General features: G+C 41.1%; 1 protein-coding gene across 2 annotated transcripts in view; it reads right to left on the minus strand.

Annotated features, from left to right (window-relative positions):
• Positions 1–21,061, minus strand: part of INTS4 (integrator complex subunit 4) — a 121,719-nt gene that overhangs the window by 19,096 nt on the left and 81,562 nt on the right. For both annotated transcript variants that reach the window (XM_047752356.1, XM_047752357.1), the window contains 3 exons: positions 11,170–11,263; positions 6,931–7,011; positions 4,579–4,709 (listed from right to left, as the gene is read on the minus strand). In XM_047752356.1, coding sequence (XP_047608312.1) covers positions 4,579–4,709; positions 6,931–7,011; positions 11,170–11,263 — 306 coding nt within the window. The remainder of the gene's footprint in view (positions 1–4,578; positions 4,710–6,930; positions 7,012–11,169; positions 11,264–21,061) is intronic.

A 21,061-nucleotide genomic window follows, 5' to 3' on the forward strand; every position in this document is an offset into this window, starting at 1 on the left:
CAATGCCAGATCCAAGCCATGTCTTCGACCTATACCACAGCTCTCGGCAACGCCGGATCCTCAACCCACCAAGCGAGGCCAGGGACTGAACCCGCAACTTCATGGTTCCTAGTCGGATTTGTTAACCACTGAGTTATGACGGGAACTCCGAAAAAGGAATTTTAAAAGACAATTGTGGTACAAAAAGAACAGTGGTGAGCAAGGTGGAGCTAAGTAATTGTCATAATGTACTTATAAAGATTGATGCATATTTTAAGAAAAGCTTCTTAAAATAAGAGATACATTAAAAACCATAATCCGGGAGTTTCCATTGTGGCTCAGCAGTAACGAGCCCAACTAGTATACACAGGACTAGACACCTGGCCTCGTTTAGTGGGTTAAGGATCCACATTGCTGTGGCTGTGGTGTAGGTTGGCTAGTACAATTCTGATGCAACCCCTAGCCTGGGAGCTTCCATATGCAACAAGTGCAACCCTAAAAATACAAAAAAAAAAAAGAAAAGAAAGCCCCCCAAACAAACAAAAATCCATAATCAATATGTTGAATAGTACAGAGAATTATAACCATTACCTTGTAATAACTTTTAATGGAGTATAATCTATAAAAATATTTAATCAGTATGCCGTACTCCTGAAACTAATATTGCAAATCAACTGTACATCAATTTAAAAAATCTGAAACTAAATTCCAAATTATTTTCCAGTATGAAACAATCAAATAAAAGTACACTAAAACTTTCAATCTGATTAGATGGGATCTTGATAGAGGTGATCATAAATTCTATTTTTTAATGCTGATAAACATAAGGTCAGGAGTTCCTGTTGTGGCTCAGTGGTTAACAAATCCGACTAGGAACCATGAGGTTGCAGGTTGGATCCCTGGCCTTGCTCAGTGGGTTAAGGATCTGGCGTTGCCGTGAGCTGTGGTGTAGCTTGCAGACGCAACTTGGGTCCCGCGTTGCTGTGGCTCTGGCGTAGGCCAGTGGCTACAGCTCCGATTCGACCCCCAGCCTGGGAACCTCCATATGCCGCGGCAGCGGCCCAAGAAATGGCAAAAGGACAAAAAAACAAAAACAGAAACAAACATAAGGTCAATCGGTTTATTAAAAAATAAGAGTAAATATACTATTTATACAACTAAAATGAGCTAATAACATTTATCAACTCTTTGATACTCAGGGAGTATTTTAAAGCTTTACATATATAATAATTCAATATACCTTGCAATAACACTATGAAGGAGAGGCAAGTACTATTATTATCCCAACTTAATTTATAGGAAACGAACTGAGGCACTTAAAGGAAACAAACTGAAGTCTTAAGTAGCTTGTCCAAGGTCACTTAGTCTGCAAATGGTGGAGTCGAGATACGTACCTAAGCAATGAGGCACCACAGCCTTCTCTACCACTATGTTCTACTACTGCCTTTCTCTCAAATAGTTAAAATTAGGGTACAGAACTTTCAAACCTCTTTAAGAAGAAACAATCAATCCAGCAAAAATCAAGGGGAAAAAAAGGTAGGAATGTATACAAACGGAAAAAATATAAAATAATACAGTATGAGTAAAGATCAAATATATTTGAATCTATATAATTATATGGAGATATGAAATATTATATTGTGGATAAAATGAAAATGAGGCAGACTAGTCAAGCATATTATGATTCTATTTATGCTAATATACTTTTATCTTTTATCTTATTTTATTTATTTATTTATTTATTTTTGTCTTTTCTAGGGCCGTACCCACGGCATATGGAGGTTCCCAGGTTAGGGGTCTCATCAGAGCTATAGCAGCTGGCCTACACCACAGCCACAGCAACGTAGGATCTGAGCCGCGTCTGCAACCTACACCACAGCTCACGGCCAACACCAGATCCTTAACCCACTGAGTGAGGCCAGGGATCAAACCTACAACCTCATGGTTCCTAGCTGGATTCGTTAACCACTGAGCCACAACAGGAACTCCTTTTACTTTATTTTTTGACTGTGGTCACAGCACACAAAAATTCTAGGGCCAGGGATGGAACCTGCACCACAGCAGTAATGCACTAGATCCTTAACCTGTTGAGAAACCAGGGAACTCCTAAACATATTTTATTTAGGGCCACACCCATGGCACATGGTTGAATTTCCTGGGCTAGGAGTCAAATCAGAGCTACAATTGGCAGCCTACACCACAGCCTCAGTCACACCAGATCTGAGCAGCATCTGAGACCTCACTGAGCAAGGCCAGAGACTGAACCCACATCCCCATGGATACTAGTTGGGTTTGTTTCTGCTGAGCCACAATGGGAACTCCTAAACATTTATAATCTTCACATTTAGTCAGTTGTTTTAGATGGAGTGGATTACCAGAGAACAGACCCTTTACTTACTCTGCAATATTTAAACTTTTATAATAATCATATATAAGCTGAATAGGAGATCTTTTTTCTTTAAATGAAAAAGTGTAGATGCTATCACAAGCACCTATATTTTCTGAGCTGTGACTGGCACATAGCAGAGATTAAACATTTGTTAAATAAATGTACGGCTATCGCTAAGATTAAATTACTACCTATGTTTGTCAGATCACTATTATGATACGCAATTATGTATTTTTCAGTGCTTAAACACTCATATTTATTTCCCAACAGCACTCAGGCTGGCAAAGCTGGCAGACTGAGCATCAAATGTGTCCTCTGTCTATTCTGTTTGTTTGTTTTTGTTGTTGTTGCTGTTTTGTCTTTTGAGGGCTGTGCCCGTGGCATATGGAGGTTCCCGGGCTAGGGGTTGTGCCAGAGCTACAGTTGCTGGCCTATACCACAGCCATAGCAACACCAGATCCAAGCTGTGTCTGCGACCTACACCACAGCTTGTGGCAACGCCGGATCTTTAACCTACTGAGCAAGGCCAGAAATGAACCCGAAACCTCATGGTCTCTAGTCCCAGATTTGTTTCCGCTGTGCTATGACGGGAACTCCCCAAAACCACTTTCAATCAAACAAGACACACCATCAAAATATCTGATTGCAGGGAGTTCTCTTGTGGCACAGCAGTTGAAAGATCTGGCATTGTCACTGCAGTGGCTTGAGTTGCACATGGGAACTTCCACATGCCTGGGACACAGGAAAAAAAAATCTGATTTCAGAGAAGTTAAAATCTTTAAATATGCATTTTATTTTATTTTATTTTTATTTTAGTATTATTTTTTTTCTGGTCTTTTTGCTATTTCTTGGGCCGCTCCCGCGGCATATGGAGATTCCCAGGCTAGGGGTCCAATCGGAGCCGTAGCCACCGGCCTACGCCAGAGCCACAGCAACGTGGGATCCGAGCCGCGTCTGCAACCTACACCACAGCTCACGGCAACGCCGGATCGTCAACCCACTGAGCAAGGGCAGGGATCGAACCCGCAACCTCTTGGTTCCTAGTCGGATTCGTTAACCACTGCGCCACGACGGGAACTCCTAAATATGCATTTTATAATCACTGAAATATAGCAATTCTCATTATCAAAAACTCTAACAGCTATCTTTATAATGAGCTCTTAGTAAGTGCCAAGGACCCTGCTAAGAGTTTTCACATGTATTATCCCATACATTCTTCATGGAAACCCCAGGAGAAACCCCAGGAAACCCCATATCATCATTCTCATTTTACAGACAGGGAAACAAGGCAGAGAGAGGCTAAAGAAATCTATCCATAATTAAATTACTAATGAGTAGAGAGTTCAGGATTGTTACAAAGTAGTCTCACAACGCTATACATTCTGTCTTTTTTTTTTTTTGTCTTTTTGCCTCTTCTAGGGCCGCACCCACGGCATATGGAGGTTCCCAGGGTAGGGGTCTAATCGGAGCTGTAGCCGCCGGCCTACACCAGAGCCACAGCAACACAGGATCCGAGCCGCATCTGCGACCTACACCACAGCTCATGGCAACGCCAGATCCTTAACCCACTGAGCAAGGCCAGGGATCGAATCCAAAACCTCATGGTTCCTAGTCGGATTCATTAACCACTGTGCGATGGGAAGTCCTATACATTCTCTTAATTTGTCTTTTGTTTGTTTGTTGCATACCCCACAGCTACAGCAACACCAGATCCAAGCCACGTCTGCAACCTATACCACAGCTCACAGCAACGCCGGATCCTGAACCCACTGAGGGAGGCCAAGATCGAACCCGCAACCTAGCCAGATTTGTTGCCACTGTGCCACAATGGGAACTCTGGAACTACTCTTAATTTGTCTTTACTGCCTAGGACAGAGCAACCAGCCCCTTCAGAAGAGAACAAAATGGTCTGGCATTAAATTCTTAAGAGAAATCGCTCAAGAACCATACAGAATGCCTTGTTGCCAGATGAAGATCCGTGCTGCATGGTAAGCAACAGAGAGCCACTGGAGGGTTTTTCCAGGGATCTAATCTGACCCACACATGGAACTTGGAATATGTAAACGAGAAAATTAATAGCTTGCACATCCCTTAGGTAATCTTTCTGAATATCATCTCATGCATCATTAACCTGGGTGAGATCTCTGAATCCATTTGGAAGTGGCTTTAAAAGGACTGGACCACCTCTTTTGGCCAACCGCACATCTTACCCTCGAGTAGTCCGTGCTATTACAATCAGTTGCAAGGCTTTGGCCTGCAGCCTCATATGATGGATAATCACCACCTGCTTGCTCTCCACACCGCTATACATGAACTCCATTCTGTAGGTCTCTTCCATGATCTACAAGGAAAAGGTAAGCAACAATCAGTGAAGACATCCAACAGTCTTACTCGAGAGCACACAGAATTCCAGGTGCAACCAGATCTGAACAGAGGTTTTTTGTTTTCGTTTTTGTTTGGCTGCACCTGCAGCATGTGGAAGTTCCCAGACCAGGAACTGACCCCAGGCCAAAGCCGTAACCAGAGCCACAGCAGTGATGACGCCAGATCCTTAAGCTGCTGAGTCATGAGGGAACTCCAGAGGGTTTTTTTTTTTTTTTTGGTCTTTTTAGGGCTGCACTCGAGACATATGGAAGTTCCCAGGCTAGGGGTCAAATTTGAGCTGTAGCTTTTGGCCTATGCCACAGCCACAGCAAAGCCAGATTCAAGCCATGTCTGCAATCTACACATCTCATGGCAACGCTGGATCCTTTAACCCACAGGGACTGAACCCGTGTCCTCATGGATATTAGTCAGGTTCATTACCACTGAGCCATGACAAGAACTCCTAGAGGGTTTTTGTCTTTTAATGCCTATGCTTTAATTCTGAACTGAGATTTTTAAGTGCCTATGTTGAGAGACATTAGTATAACTTGAGAGAAATTAATATACGTGTGGAGAGAAATTAGTATAGTATGTCTGATGAAGAGAGAACAAATTATTGTGTCAATTAAAAAAACAAACTTTCATCTGGTAATATCTTAGTTAATGATTCGAAGACATGAATGTTTAACCGCTGATGACACTGTAAAGCACTGTAATGCTAAAGCAAAGTCACTGTGCTGTGGCAGCAAATGAATATATGCTACGTATGGAAATGAAATCCCCAGGAAAGTCCTTCAGAATTTAGCATCAGGAACCATTAACTACCTGTTAGTCATCCAGACTGTGCTGGGGGTCTGGTCTGTCAGAGGGATTTTAGGGAGGGCATCAATGCAGAAAACAACATCAGTGACCTCAGCTCAAGCCCAGTGCATGTTAAGCTCTTGCTGTCTTCTATTCAAACCAGCTTCTCCTCTCCAAATGATGCTTCTCTTTACCTTCTGTGCTTGCCTCCCTTTGCAGGCTCGGGAGTTAGAGAAATGACTCCAGGTTCTCCAACAACCGATGTTAAGATATATTACCTAATTACATGATGCCTCAATTTCCCTATCTGTAAATGCGGAAGAAACACACCACATCACAAAATCTAAAGGATTAAATGGGGCACGGAAGGTAACTGGCACACAGCAATGGTAGCTCCTTTCTCTCTTTCTTCCAAACTGCTGCTCCCTGGTCCCATCCCTCCCAACACGGCCCATCTGAGGAGCCAGAGTCATTACGATCTACTCCCCACAATAAGCCACACCACAGGTCTGTGAGGGAGTCTAGATTAGATGAGAGATCAAGCAGAGCAGGGAAAAGAAAACAGAATCTGGGCATCAGAGGATCTGAGCTTAAGTCTCCGACTTACTACCTATAGCTCTATGAATATAATTTTGCTGAGTATTAACTGCTTCATCTGTAAAATGGACTTAATTCTTATTCCTACCTAATGGGATTACTGTGAGGGTTAACTAAAACAGACTTGAAATCATCAGTGAATTGTAATTTAAGAATCACCATCATCATCATCTTCCTACTGCGTCATAATTAGGCCGGAAACCATGACCCAGAAGAGTTCGCCAAATCCCAATATCCAAGAATAAAGAGAAACTGCTCAAAATTAGAAGGAAATAAACTTAAGTTTATTTACTACTTGTTTGCTACTTATGAAAACAAACAAAAGTGCTACTTAATGAACTAAGGACAAACACAAGGATCTTTTAATATTCAAGAGATGGTTTAAAAAAAAGAGAGAGCTGTTACAGGCTAAAAATATAAACAACCTCATAATGAATTCAGCTGTATTCCAAGATGAAAGACTCAAGACAGTATTTATTAGATTTTCATATCTCTGAAATATAACCTAATAATATTCTTTCTAGAATATTCACAAAAGGATCTTAGAAATCAGGAAGGTTAAGGAACCTGCTCAGTATCACCCAGGAAATTAGAGGCACACGGAGGAACAGACCCCAAGTTCCTGACTCAAAAGCCATGGCTGTGTCTCCTACTTATGCTGCTTTTTGTACCACTAACTTCTTTCACGGACTGAAATGGGGAGGCCACAGCAGAGCCTGTGAAGGCCTCTAGCTCTCACTTAGATAATGCAATTCCTGGACAGAGATAGATATCTGAGATGAAGGTGTCAATGAGCTTACCTGCTTTGCTGCTGCTGAGGCCAAATCACTCTGCTTCAGATACAAAGGGGCAGCCACATTCCACAACTTCTCCTGCAAAGCCTAAGAAATCAGAAGACAGAACACAGAGGTCAAAAAGACTGCCATATCGCAACAGCTTCTCAGATCCACCTCTTAGAGTAATGAGAGTAAAACCAAAAATAAACAAATGGGGCCTAATTAAACTTAAAAGTTCCTGCACAGCAAAGGAAACCCTAAACAACACAAAAGGACAACCCACAGAATGGGAGAAAATCTTTGCAAGTGAATCGACTGACAAGGGATTAATTTCCAAAATTTATAAACACCTTCTGCAGCTCTATACCAAAAAAACAAACAACCCCATCCAAAAATAGGTAGAAGATCTAAACAGACAGTACTCCAAAGAAGACATACAGATGGCCGAGAAACACATGAAAAGATGTTCAACATTACTCATTAGAGAGATGCAAATCAAAACCACCAGCCAGAATGGCCATCATCCAAAAGTCTACAAACAAGAAGTGCTGGAGAGGGTGTGGAGGAAAAGGAACCCTAGTACACTGTTGGTGGGATTGTAAATTGGTGCAACCACTGTGGAAAACAGAATGGAGATTCCTCAGAAATCTAAACATAGAACTGCCATTTGATCCAGCAATCCCACTCCTGGGCATCTATCCAGAGAAAACCATGACTCGCAAAGACACACATACTCTGATGTTCATTGCAGCACTATTTGCAATAGCCAAGACATGGAAACAACCTCAATGTCCATCAACAGAGGAGTGGATCCAGAAGATGTGGTACATATACACAATGGAATATTACTCAGCCATTAAAAGGAATGAAATACCAGCATTTTTAGCAACATGGATGGACTTAGAAATTATCATGCTAAGTGAAAGCAGTCAGACAATGAGACACCAACATCAAATGCTTTCACTGACATGCGGAATCTGAAAAAAGGACAGCATGAACTTTGCAGAACAGATACTGACGCACAGACTTTGAAAAACTTATGGTCTCCCAAGGAGACAGTTTGGGGGGGGTGGGGGGATGCACTGGGGTTTTGGGTTGGAAATTCTATAAAATTGGATTGTGATGATCATTTTACAACTATAAATGTAATAAATTCATTGAGTAATAAAAAAATAAAGATAAAAAAGAAAGTCAACATAAAAAAAAAAGACTGCCATATCACTTGAGACTTAGGTATCTGTTTTGCTTTGAAAATTGACCGTGATCAGGACTTCCTCTCAATCTTATTTTAAGACAACAAGCCCTACCTATTATGGACAGAGAGGTGACCAATGGTTTGCCCAAATAACTCCTCCCCATTCAATTCTTTGCCCAAAGCCCCTCTGTCCCAGACCACAGCTTGCAAGTGGAATACAGAAGCCATAAAGCCAAACTACAGCCATGAAGGCCTCACCAGAATTTCAGGGAAGCCAGGCTTTGAGGCTCTGGGACCTCCTTGATCCCAGAGCCACTGGCCTACACCCCGACTGCCTAGAACCTACCTGCTTGACTTAGTTCTTATTTCTTTGCTCCACGCTCACTATCCTTTGAACAGTCCCATCACCTTACCAACATATACAAATAAGAAATCAAGAAGCTTTTCTAGATTCCTCCCTCTTTCAATTATATCTACTTTCAAAACTATCAATTAGAGCCACAGATTTTACCTTCCATCTCTCTCCTTGCATATCCATTCATCCGGCCATCTCATCTAAACCTCTGCTATGTTCTCTTATTTCCACAATCCTTCTTCTTCTTCTTCCTTTCTTTCTTTTTTTTTTTTTTTTGCTTTTTAGGGTCGCACCAGCAGCATATGAAGTTCCCAAGTTAGGGGTCGAATAGGAGCTTCAGCTGCCAGCCTACACCACAGCCACAGCCACATCTAGATCCGGAACGTATCTGTGACTTATACCACAGCTCACAGTAGCACCAGATCTTTGACCCACTGAGCAAGGCCAGGGGTCAAACCCGCATCCTCATGGATACTTGTCAGGTTCATTTCTGCTGTGCCACAACCAGAACTCCTTCACGGACCTTCTTAATTACAGACATAATCTAATAACATTATAGAACACCTAAAATAACACTGTCAAGCAGAAATATAACACAAGCTATGTATATAAATTTTTATTTTCTAGTAGCTACATTTTTAAAAGTAAAAAAAAAAGGTGAAATTAATTTTAACAACATAGTTTATTTAACCCAGTATATCCAAGATTTACCTTTCCACCATGCAATCAATATCTTAAAAATTATTAATGAGGGGAGTTCCCAACGTGGTGCCATGAAAGCGAATTGGACTAGGAACCATGAGGTTGCAGGTTCGATCCCTGGCCTCGCTCAGAGGGTTAAGGATTCGGCATTGCCGTGAGCTGTGGTGTAGGTCACAGATGTGGCTCGGATCCCACGTTGCTGTGGCTCTGGCGTAGGCTGGCAGCTACAGCTCCGATTCGACCCCTAGCCTGGGAACCTCCATATGCCGTGGCTGTGGCCTTAAAAAGACAAAAAAAAAAAAATTATTAATGAGATAGTTTACATTTTTTTCATACTAAGTCTAAGAAATCCAGGGTGTATTTTACACTTACAGCACACCTCAATTTGAACATTCCAAGTGCTCAACAGCCAAAGGCACCTATGACTACCGTTATTAGACACTGGCTGGTCTAAACTATAGATACAGAAATTTTTTAATTACCTAAATCTTACTACCACTAACAGAGTTGTTATTTTTGAATACTTGCTTCCAATCATTTCTTTTTTTTTTTTTTTTTGTCTTTTTGCTATTTCTTTGGGCTGCTTCCGCGGCATATGGAGGTTCCCAGGCCAGGGGTTGAATCGGAGCTGTAGCCACCGGCCTACGCCAGAGCCACAGCAACGTGGGATCCAAGCCGCGTCTGCAACCTACACCACAGCTCACGGCAACGCCGGATCCTTAACCCACTGAGCAAGGGCAGGGACCGAACCCGCAACCTCATGGTTCCTAGTCGGATTCGTTAACCACTGTGCCACAATGGGAACTCCCTCCCTTGGGTTTTTAAGTCGGGGTCCCTTACGTACCCTTCCACTCCATGAGTTGAGTAAAAAACATAGTTCTACATTCTTTTTAGGAATAATCTCTTTTCCTACTGAAAAAAAACGTGGATTCTTTTCAGAAGCCTTCTTGTATTCCTATGCAGAAGATAGCAAGCCAAGGAAGTAGAAAGAAGACCAACACTGACATGTCGCTCTAGACCCTAGACTCTAGACCCAGGGTTTCCACATACACTGCTCGCTGCCAATCCTTACCTGGGTAGAGTTGTTATTAGCCCTGTTTCGTTGGAGCTTGGAAAGGCCAAACAACTTTGCCAAGGGACATGAAGGAACTTTGAGGGGTGATGGAAAATATTCTCTAACTTAAATGGGGGAATGGTTACATAGGCACATACGTTTCAAAGAATCTATCTAGCTGAATAAGAGCTGTTTAAATCCCAACCAACTTCAGCGTACACACCTACCTTCACAAGCATACACACCTGCACAACCCTAAGCTCACGTATCTTACAGTGGCAAATAATTTGACTCTTCCATTTATTCTGACTGTAGCCAAATATCATTAGGAACTTTGAAGACTAACAACATTGAGAAATAAAGCTAAGATAAAGTTTTATCAGTGAGAAGGGTTCTCCTGAAGTCTAAGTCTAAATTTATAGCAGAACTCTGCGGCAGAGGCTGACAGCTATTGAGCCAGTTTAATGGATTTTCAACTCAGTGAACTGAAACAGCTTCTTGGGTACCAATTTCATGTGTCTATATACATATAATCTGACTATACAAAGTATGAAATGCCAGCAATTGGCCCTTTTAAGAGAAATAAAGTCAATCTTTGGCGAATTTGGCTTTGATCAAGTAAAAATTAGCATTAAAAAAATAATAATATGAAAGTTTATATAAGATCTTTGCTAATCAAATTACTTAAAAAGTTAAAATCCTTGACATTCTAATGAAAGCAGTTATCCAATCTGTTCTAACTATACAAATGATAAAAGAAGTTACCCAAATTAAAAAGTCAAATTCCAAATTATTTATTAGAGATAAATACAATTATACTGCAGAGTACATAATTTCTCCATTGCTAAGCAGTTGCATGAGACGATGTATTTTTCCACTTATGGCCTCAAACACTCTTGGATCCATTAAAGTGTACTCTTAGCATCACACTCATGAACAAAATGGATCAGAACCAACCTTGATGAGAAGAAGTTGACACCTAAGGTAGGTAGCAGAGAAGTCAGCTACTCCTGCCAATTCAGACTGAAGTTCTCCAAGTCTTTGCAGATCCCTGTAGTAAATAAAACCCCAAGCCAAACATAGAATAAGGATAATGACACCAATTAAAGATCATGTCAAAAGCATTTTACTATTTCATACCTAGTAAAATGGTCTAAATTTTTAAAATGGTAGCTCCCAGTGCTAAAGTGGTTATAATGAAACTGGTTCACTTACACTTTGATAGCAGCTTAAGTTGATATAATTCTTCTGCAAAGTAAAATCGTACTACATTATAAAAGTCACAAATATGGTCAAGTATTGTGATCTGTAGATTTATCCTGAGAAGTATTTATTTATTTATTTATTTTGTCTTTTTAGGGCTGAACCCACGGCATATGGAGGTTCCCAGGCTAGGGGTCCAATCGGAGCTGTAGCCACCGGCCTACGCCAGAGCCACAGCAACGCGGGATCCGAGCCGCGTCTGCAGCCTACACCGCAGCTCATGGCAACGCTGGATCGTTAACCCACTGAGCAAGGGCAGGGACCGAACCCGCAACCTCATGGTTCCTAGTCGGATTCGTTAACCACTGTGCCACGACGGGAACTCCCCCTGAGAAGTAATTCTAAGATAAATATTCAACAGAAATGAAATGCTTTACGCCCCACAATACTCATTGCTGTGTGGACCATTATAGTAAAACCCAGTAACTACTTAAATAGTCAATGGTAGAAGAATTATTAAATAAATTACTGTGCATCCAGTCTACAGAAGAGTCTACAACAACCACTAGAATATAACACGGTAATAAGGTATATGACCTCAACTATGTATAAGCTACATATTTATAAATCTGAAAAATACAGCAAACCGTTTTCTGGATCAAGGTATTTAGAGTGCTTCTTAGGGCCTTCTCCCAACTATGCTTTATTTTCCAAGTGTTTTATACAATGGACAAGTATGTTCTGTATCATCAGAAAAAAAAATTTAAGGTCTTACAGTGGACTCTGTTGGCTACCTACCCAGTCAGTCATTCTCCATTTCTTCCTTACTAAGTGAACCCCAATTTTGTTCAAAAGAAGGTGTCCCCAAGTGCAGTTCCAAGTAGAGTCTAACTGGACTTAGCCAATTAGTACATGTCATCTCCCTGGTTATGTGACCTCAGCTGGTCTCATCAGTCCTAATAGAAGGATTTACACTGAATACTTGAAGCAGGTCTGATGGGGTCTCTGAATCACTCACACATGCTCTCTTTCTGTGTTTCTACCTCCATCTCTCAGTAGACTGAACAACATTTTACAGCCCTGATTACCACTGGCAGCCATATGTTTCTTTTTTTTTTTTGTCTTTTTGCTATTTCTTGGGCCGCTCCCACGGCATATGGAGGTTCCCAGGCTAGGGGTCGAATCGGAGCTGTAGCCACCGGCCTACGCCAGAGCCACAGCAACTCGGGATCCGAGCCGCGTCTGCAACCTACACCACAGCTCACGGCAACGCCGGATCCTTAACCCACTGAGCAAGGGCAGGGACCGAACCCACAACCTCATGGTTCCTAGTCAGATTCGTTAACCACTGCACCACGACGGGAACTCCCATATGTTTCTATAAAAGAAACAAAAAAGCCTTTATAAAGCAAATGTTGAGGACAAGAAAAATTCCAAGACAGAGAGCAACTGGGTCCCCTTCGAAAGGCCTTTTTTCATATGAAGAGATAAATAGCCCCTTATAAGCTGCTTTGAGATAAGAGGTTTTCTAATACTTGCAATTAAAGCATCCTAACTGGATACAGGTATCGACAAGGTGATTGCAACCATATAAAACATAACTGTCTGTGGACAAGAAAATAAAAAGAGGCAAAGACAGATAAAACAGTTGAGTTGGGAGTTCCCATTGTGGTTCATCAGTATTCATGAGGATGTGGGTTAAATCCCTGGCCTCCCTCAGTGGATTAAGAATCCGGTGTTGCCATAAGCTGTGGTGTAGGCTGCAGATGCAGCTTGGATCTGGTGTTGTGGTGGCTGTGGTGTAGGCCAGCAGCTGTAGCTCCAATTCGACCCCTAGCCTGGGAACATCCATATGCCACAAGTGCAGCCCTAAAAAACAAAAAACAAAACAAAACAAGCTGTATTGGGAGCTGGGATTAGTGATTTTAAATGTTTAATTCCTCACATAGAAGATACATACTTAGCTAGTATGTACAGAACTCAAAGATACTAAACTGATGGAACTCAAAAGATAGTAAAAGATATCCAATTAAAGTAATCCACTTTCCTATACCTATTGTGCTGGTAACCAGTACACCCTTTCCAGAGGCAACCAGCATTACCAGTTTCTTTTAAATTCTTTTGGAAATGTCCTCTATATCTACAAAAGTAACGTTTTCCTTTTCTTTCTTTTTGGGTGAGAGAGAGAGAGAGAAGAGAGGAGAGGAGAGGGGGAGAGGGGGAGAGGGAGAGAGGGAGAGAGGGGAGAGAGGGAGAGAGGGAGAGAGGGAGAGAGAGGGAGAGAGAGAGGGAGAGAGAGGGAGAGAGAGGGAGAGAGAGGGAGAGAGAGGGAGAGAGAGGGAGAGAGAGTGTGTGTGTGTACGAGACCCAACAATTCAACTTTCATAGAATTGGTAGAAAGCTGCCTTGTTTTTTAATAGAAGCATCAAAATTTCATACAGAAACAATAACTGTGGGAAACCTAAAGATATGGCTCATGAAGGAAGTTAACTGTTTCAGGGCTGGCATAATATATCAGGTTTCACAGCAGCCTGTACAAAATTATCCATTGGACTAAGCTCCTCCCTCTAATCTCAGGTAAGTTTCTCAGTAGCTAACACGGCCTCCAGAGGACCTTGATACCAGAATGAAAATGCCTTGGAAATGTACAAAAAGAGAATTATTCTGAAAGTGACTGAAGAAATTGGGGTCTGTGGCTTATATACCAGTCTCTTTTTAGTTTCGGTGATTTGAACTGATCCTCGAGCTTACTCTTTTGTGGAAACCCAGCAAATAAAAGGCAAGACCTGGTACTAGCTAATCACATGTGTAAAATGCTATTTTGGTGGCCAGACGGTCTCTCCCTTTCCCACCACTGATGTCTGTCTTACAAAAGACAGCCCTGAATCATTCTACTCCTGAACCATCTAATCTCCAAAAAGATGCTGCCTTCTGTTACATTACAGAGAACACAGACCAGCTGACTATACATTAGCTGACTGCCCCCAGGTGTTAAGTCATTCGACCACCCTTGCAATGCAGCAACTGTTGTGAATTGCACAGAGCAGGATGCAACCCAACCAGCCACAAGAAGCCTGAACTACTGTACAAAGACAGAAACGTGCTAGCTGCGCAGCAAAATGCTGTGTCCCAGTGTTTCTTCTCTACCTCTTTATGCCCACAATCCTCAGGAAGCCATGAGGATTGGCTTAGATCCATCAGGAAACCATGAGGATGTGGTTTAGATCCATCAGGAGACTCTTTAATGAAAAAGGTACCAAGAGCACCTTCTGTGTGCACTGTACTAGGTGTGCCAGGTGTTCCCTTATATGAGCTCGTTTAATCCTCACAACATGGACTGCGATTACAGGTATACTTCGCAAACTGTGTGATTGCAGACCACCACAAAAAAAGGAAATGTTACAATAGAGGCATACAAATGTTTTAGTTTCCCAGTGCGTATAAAAGTCATGCTGGAGTTCCCATCGTGGCTCAGCAGGTAACGAACCCAACTAGTATCCATGAGGACGCGGGTTTGATCCCTGGCCTCACTCAGTGGGTTAAGGATAACGCATTGCCATGAGCTGTGGTGAAGGGTGCAGATGCGGCTTGGATCTGGCATTGCTGTGGCTGTGGTGCAGACCAGCAGCTGTAGCTCTAATTTGATCCCTAGCCTGGGAACCTCCATAGGCCACAGGTATGGCCCTAAAAAGACAAAAAAAAAAAAAAAAGTCTACAGGGAGTTCCCTGGTGGCTCAATGGCTTAAGGATACAGTGTTGTCACCGCCATGGCACAGGTTTTATTCCTGACCCTGGAACTCCCAAATGCCACAAACATAAAAAGTTAATTAATTAAAAAAAATAAAGAAAAGGAGTTCCTGTTGTGGCACAGCAGAAACGAATCCAACTAGTACCCATGAGAATGTGTGTTTAGATCCGTGGCCCCACTCAGTGGGTAAGGATCCAGCTATGGAGTAGGTAACAGACGTAGCTTGGATCCCACATTGCCATGGCTGTGGCATGTGCTTCCAGCTGTAACTCTGAATTGACCCCTAGCCTGTGAACTTCTATATGTCACAGGTGCAGCCCTAAAAAGAAAAAAAAAAAAGAAAAGAAAAGAAAGAAAAGTCTACAAATAATAAATGCTGGCTAGGGTGTGGAGAAAACAGAACTTCTCCTACACTGCTGGCGGGAGTACAACCAGTATGGAAAACAGTATGGAAGTTCCTTAAAAGACTAAAAATAGAACTCTATCTGGAAAAGATAAAACTCTTTTTTTTTTTGTCTTTTTCTAGGGCTGCACCCAAGGCATATGGAGGTTCCCAGTCTAGGAGTCTAATCAGAGCTGTGGCCGCCGAGGGATCCTAGCCACGTATGCGACCTACACCACATCTCATGGTAACACCGTATCCTTAATCCACTGATCGAGGCTAGGGATCGAACCTGCAACCTCATGGTTCCTAGTCGGATTGTTAACCACTGAGCCATAATGGGAACTCTGAAAAGATAAAAACTCTAATTTGAAAAGCTACATGCAGCCAATGTTGACTGCAGCACCATTTACAATAGCCAAGATATGTTGTGAGCCATGCAGAAAGTCCAACAATAGTCAAGATATGGAAGCAACCTAAATGTCCATCGATAGAGGAATGGTTAATGCAGATGTAGTACATATATACAGTGGAATATTACTCAGCCATAAGAAGTAATGAAATAATGCCATTTGCAGCAACATGGATGGATGTAGAAATTATCATACTAGGTGAAGTTAGTAAAAGACAAACATCATATGATATCACTTTCATGTGGAATCTAAAAAAAAGATACAAATGAACTTATTTATAAAACAAACTTATTCATAGAAACAGAAAACAAACTCATGGTTACCACAGAGGAAAGGAGAGGGGGATAAATTAGGACTTCAGGTTTAGCAAATTCAAACTACTATATATAAAATAAACAACAAGGTCCTGCTGTAATAACAGGGAACTATATTTGATATCTTCTAATAAAATACACTGGGAAATAATCTGAAAATCAACAATACTTCAATTTAAGTAAATAAATGAATAACAATTTAAAAAATTAACCCAAAGATTTGTTTCATGTCTTAGTTTTATCACTTCCTAGACTATGATCTTGGATCCCAACTCCTTCATCTGGGAATAGAGGGTACTATAGGGCTCATAAGACTGCTGTGACGATCAGTATATGTGGAAAGCATGTTTATGTTTATGGTTTCCTTTGCTGTGCAAAAGCTTTTAAGTTTAATTAAGTACTATTTGTTTACATTTTATTTCCATTACTCTAGGAGATGGACCCAAAAATAAGTTGCTGAGATTTATGTAAAAGAGCATTCTGCCAATGTTTTCCTCTAGGAGTTTTAGAATATTCGGTTATTACATTTAGGTCTTTAATCCACTTTGATTTATTTTTGTATATGGTATTTGAGAATATTCTAATTTCATTTTTTTTACACAGCTGTCCAGTTTTCCCACCACTTGCTGAAGAAACTGTCTTTTCTCTACTGTATATTCTCGCTTCTTTTGTCATAAATTAACTGACCATAATAAGTGCATGGGTTTGTTTCTAGGCTTTCGATCCTGTCCCATTGATCCACATTTCTATTTTTGTGACAGTACCATGCTGTTTTGATTCCTGTAGCTTTGTAGTATTGTCTGAGGCCAGGGAGAATGATCCCTCAACTCAGTTCTTCTTTTGCAAGATTATTTTGGCTTTTTGGGGCTTTTTGTGTTTCTATAAAAATTTTAAAAGTTTTGGTTGCTTTTGTGAAAAATGCCATTGGTAATTTTACAGGGATTGCATTGAATATATAGGCTGCCCTGGGTAGTATGATATTTTTTTTTGTCTTTTGTCTTTTTTGTTGTTGTTGTTGTTGTTTCTTGGGCCGCTCCCGCGGCATATGGAGGTTCCCAGGCTAGGGGTTGAATCGGAGCTGTAGCCACCGGCCTACGCCAGAGCCACAGCAATTCGGGATCCGAGCTGCGTCTGCAACCTACACCACAGCTCACGGCAACGCCGGATCCTTAACCCACTGAGCAAGGGCAGGGACCAAACCCAGCAACCTCATGGTTCCTAGTCGGATTCGTTAACCACTGTGCCACGACGGGAACTCCGTATGATAATTTTAACAATGTTGATTCTTCCAATCTTTCCCTATGTGTGTGTCTTCAATTTCTTTCATCAGCATCTTATAGTTTTCAGAGTACAGCTTTTGCTCCCTAGGTATTATTCCTAGGTATTTTGATGTTATGATAAATGAGACTGTTTCCTTAATTTCTTTCTGATATTTCATTCTTAATGTATAAAAATACAAACAATTTATGTATATTAATTTTGTATCCTGCAACGTTACTGAATTCACTGATGAGTTCTAACAGTATTCTGATGGCATCTGTAAGGCTTTCTATGTACGGTATTACGTCATCTGCAAACAGTGACAGTTTTACTTCTTCCTTTCCAATTTGGCTTCCCTTTATTGCCTTCTCTGATTGCTGTGGCTAGGACTTCCAAAAAGTGGCAAGTGTGAGCATTCTTTTTTTTTGTTTGTTTTGCTTTTTAGGGCCACATCTGCAGCTATGGAAGTTCCCAGGGTAGGGGTTAAATCGGAGCTACAGCTGCCAGCCTGCACCATAGCCACAGCCACACCAGATCCGAGCCTTGTCTGCAACCTACACCATGGCAACGTCAGATCCTTAACCCACTGAGCAAGGCCAGGGATCAAACCTGCATGCTCATGGATACTAGTCAGATTTGTTTCACTGCACCACAATGGGAAATCCCAAGAGTGAGCATTCTTGTCTTATTCCTATCTCAGAGGAAATGCTTTCAGCTTTTCACCACTGAATATGATGTCAGCTGTGGGTTTGTCATAGATATCTTCATTATGTTGAAGTAGGTTCCCTCTATGCCTACTTTCTGGAGAGTTTTTATCATAAATGGATGTTGACTTTTATCAAAAGTTTTTGCATTTATTGAGATGATCAGATGGTTTTTATTCTTCAGTTAATGTGGTATATCGTATTGATCAATCTGTGGATACTAAAAAATTCTTGCATTCCTGGGTTAAATCCCACTTGATCACGGTGTATGATTCTTTTAAGATATTGTTCCAGGAGTTCCCGTCATGGCACAGTGGTTAACGAATCTGACTAGGAACCATGAGGTTGAGGGCTTGATCCCTGGCCTTGCTCAGTGGGTTAAGGATCCGGTGTTGCTGTGAGCTGTGCTGTAGGTTGTAGACGTGGCTTGGATCCTATGTTGCTATGACTCTGGCGTAGGCCGTGGGAAGCGGCCCTAGAAAAGACAAAAAAAAAGAAAAAAAGATATTGTTCCATTTAGTTTGCTAATATTTGTTGGGGATTTTTGCATCTATGTTCATCAGTGATCCTGGCCTGTAATTTTTTGTGTGTGATTATCTTTAGTTTTGGTATCAGAGTGATAGTGGCCTCATCGAATGAGTTCAGAAGACTGGTTTCCTCTGCAATTTTTTGGAATAGTTTCAGAAGGATAAGTGTTAACCCTTCTCTAAATGTCTGGTAGATTTCACCATGAAGCCATGTGGCTTTGTGCTTTTGTTTGTTGGGAGTTTCTAAATTAATGATTCAATTTCAGTAACCTTAATTAGTCAGTTTATATTTTCTATTTCTTCCTGGTTCGGTCTTAGGAGATTGCATCTTTCTAGGGATTTGTCTATTTCTACTAGGTTGTCCATTTTATTGGTATATACTTGCTCATGGTGGTCTCTTATGGTCCTTCGTATTTCTCTTGTGTTGGAAGCTTTAACTTCTTTATACATATTTTTTAATGATTTTTTTTCCATTATAGCTGGTTTTCAGTGTTCTGCCAATTTTCTACTATATAACAAGGTGACCCAGTCACACATACATATATACATTCTTCTTCTCACATTATTATCCTCCATCATGAGTGTCTAGATACAGTTCCCAGTGTTATAAAGCAGGAATAACTTCTTTACTTCTGATTTCATTCTCTTGGGCCCTCTTTTTTTGATAAGTCTGGCTAAAGGTCTATCAATTTTGCTTATCTTCTCAAAGAATTAGCTTTTGGTTTCACTGATCTTGTCTATTTTATCTTTTAGTGTATTTTTCATTTTTTTCTGCTCTGATCTTTATGATCTCCTTCCTTCTACTAACTTTGGGTTTTTTTTCCCCATTATTCTTCCTCTAGTTAGTTTAGGTATAAGGTTAGGTTGTTTATTTGCTACTTTTCTTACTTCCCGAGGTAGGCTTGTCTGGCTATAAACTTCCTTCTTGGAACTGCTTTTGTTGCATCCCATAGGTGTTGGATTTTCATATTTTCATTTTCATTTGTCTCTAGGTATGTTTTAATTTTCTCTTTGATTTGAAACATGTCTTTGGATTTTAAATCTCACCACACTAGATGGCTCATGTCATACAAACTGTTTTATCAGAAACAGGCAGTGTGACCAGATGGAAGGACTAGAAAGACCTATGTTCTAGCCCAGAACTTTGCTGTTCCTTGTCTTTGATAGTCTTTTCTCTTCTTAACTTAATTTCTATTTATTCTTCTGGTCACTGCTTAAACCATGAAAGGAAGGGCTGAGTGCCCCTTTCTGTTTTTCTAGAAAATCCTGTATTTACTCTCTGGTGTGGAAAGCACGATACTGCATTTTCTGTTTCCCTATTTCCCCTTGTAGGCTGTAAGATACCTTGTAGTAGACTAGGTCTTGCCAAGCAGAATGACTGGCATACAATGGGTGCTGAAAAACCATAAAACAAATGAATGAACCCAAGCTCCCTCACTCACTGTAAAAACTGGATAATTTTCATGGGATTGTTTTCAAGTTCAGTGAAATAACATATATAAAACACTTGTAAGAGTGGGTACATAGTGGGCACTTAATACACACCAGCTCTTGCTATGATGAAGGATAGCAGAGCCTTCAGAAGATCAAATCCATCCCACTGAAGGTAGGGTACGACCAGAAGAAAACGCCATCTATAAAAATCTTAAAAGTCTCCATTCTGGTTAAGCCATCATAACTAGAGTTTTTTGTTTGTTTGTTTAGGGCCGCACCTACGGCATATGGAGGTTCCCAGACTAGGGGTCCAATCGGAGCTACAGCTGCCTGCCTACACCACAGCCACAGCAATGCCAGATCCAAGCCACGTCTGCGACCTACACCACAGCTCACAGCAACGCTGGATCCTTAACCCACTGAGCGAGGCCAGGGATTGAACCCGAAACCTCATGGTTCCTAGTTGGATTTGTTTCTGCTGCACCATGACGGGAACTCCATAACTAGAGTTTTTAGCAAATATTCATTAAAGTGATATAAGTCACCCAAAGTAAGTGGTGAAAACAAAGCAGTTATGACAAGTTCTAAAAACAAACCAAAAAATTTCTCCTCTGCGGCCCTCACTGAACTGTATCGGAGAAGTGAAATCTCAGTTGGGATATATGGCTGCTTCGACGACAACAGCGGGCAACGTGGAAGACGGTGAAGGTCGTTTGTTTGATACTAGCACTAACACGGAAATGGCCAGACTCCTAATCAGAGAAACTTGTGTATGAAATGATGACTAACATTTCACTTTTCAACAGCTATGGAAGATGCAAATTCTTTTTTATTTATTTATTTATTTATTTATTTTTTGGCCAC

This window comes from Phacochoerus africanus, chromosome 11 (genome assembly GCF_016906955.1).
Source record: "Phacochoerus africanus isolate WHEZ1 chromosome 11, ROS_Pafr_v1, whole genome shotgun sequence".
Classification (NCBI taxonomy): Eukaryota; Metazoa; Chordata; class Mammalia; order Artiodactyla; family Suidae; genus Phacochoerus; species Phacochoerus africanus.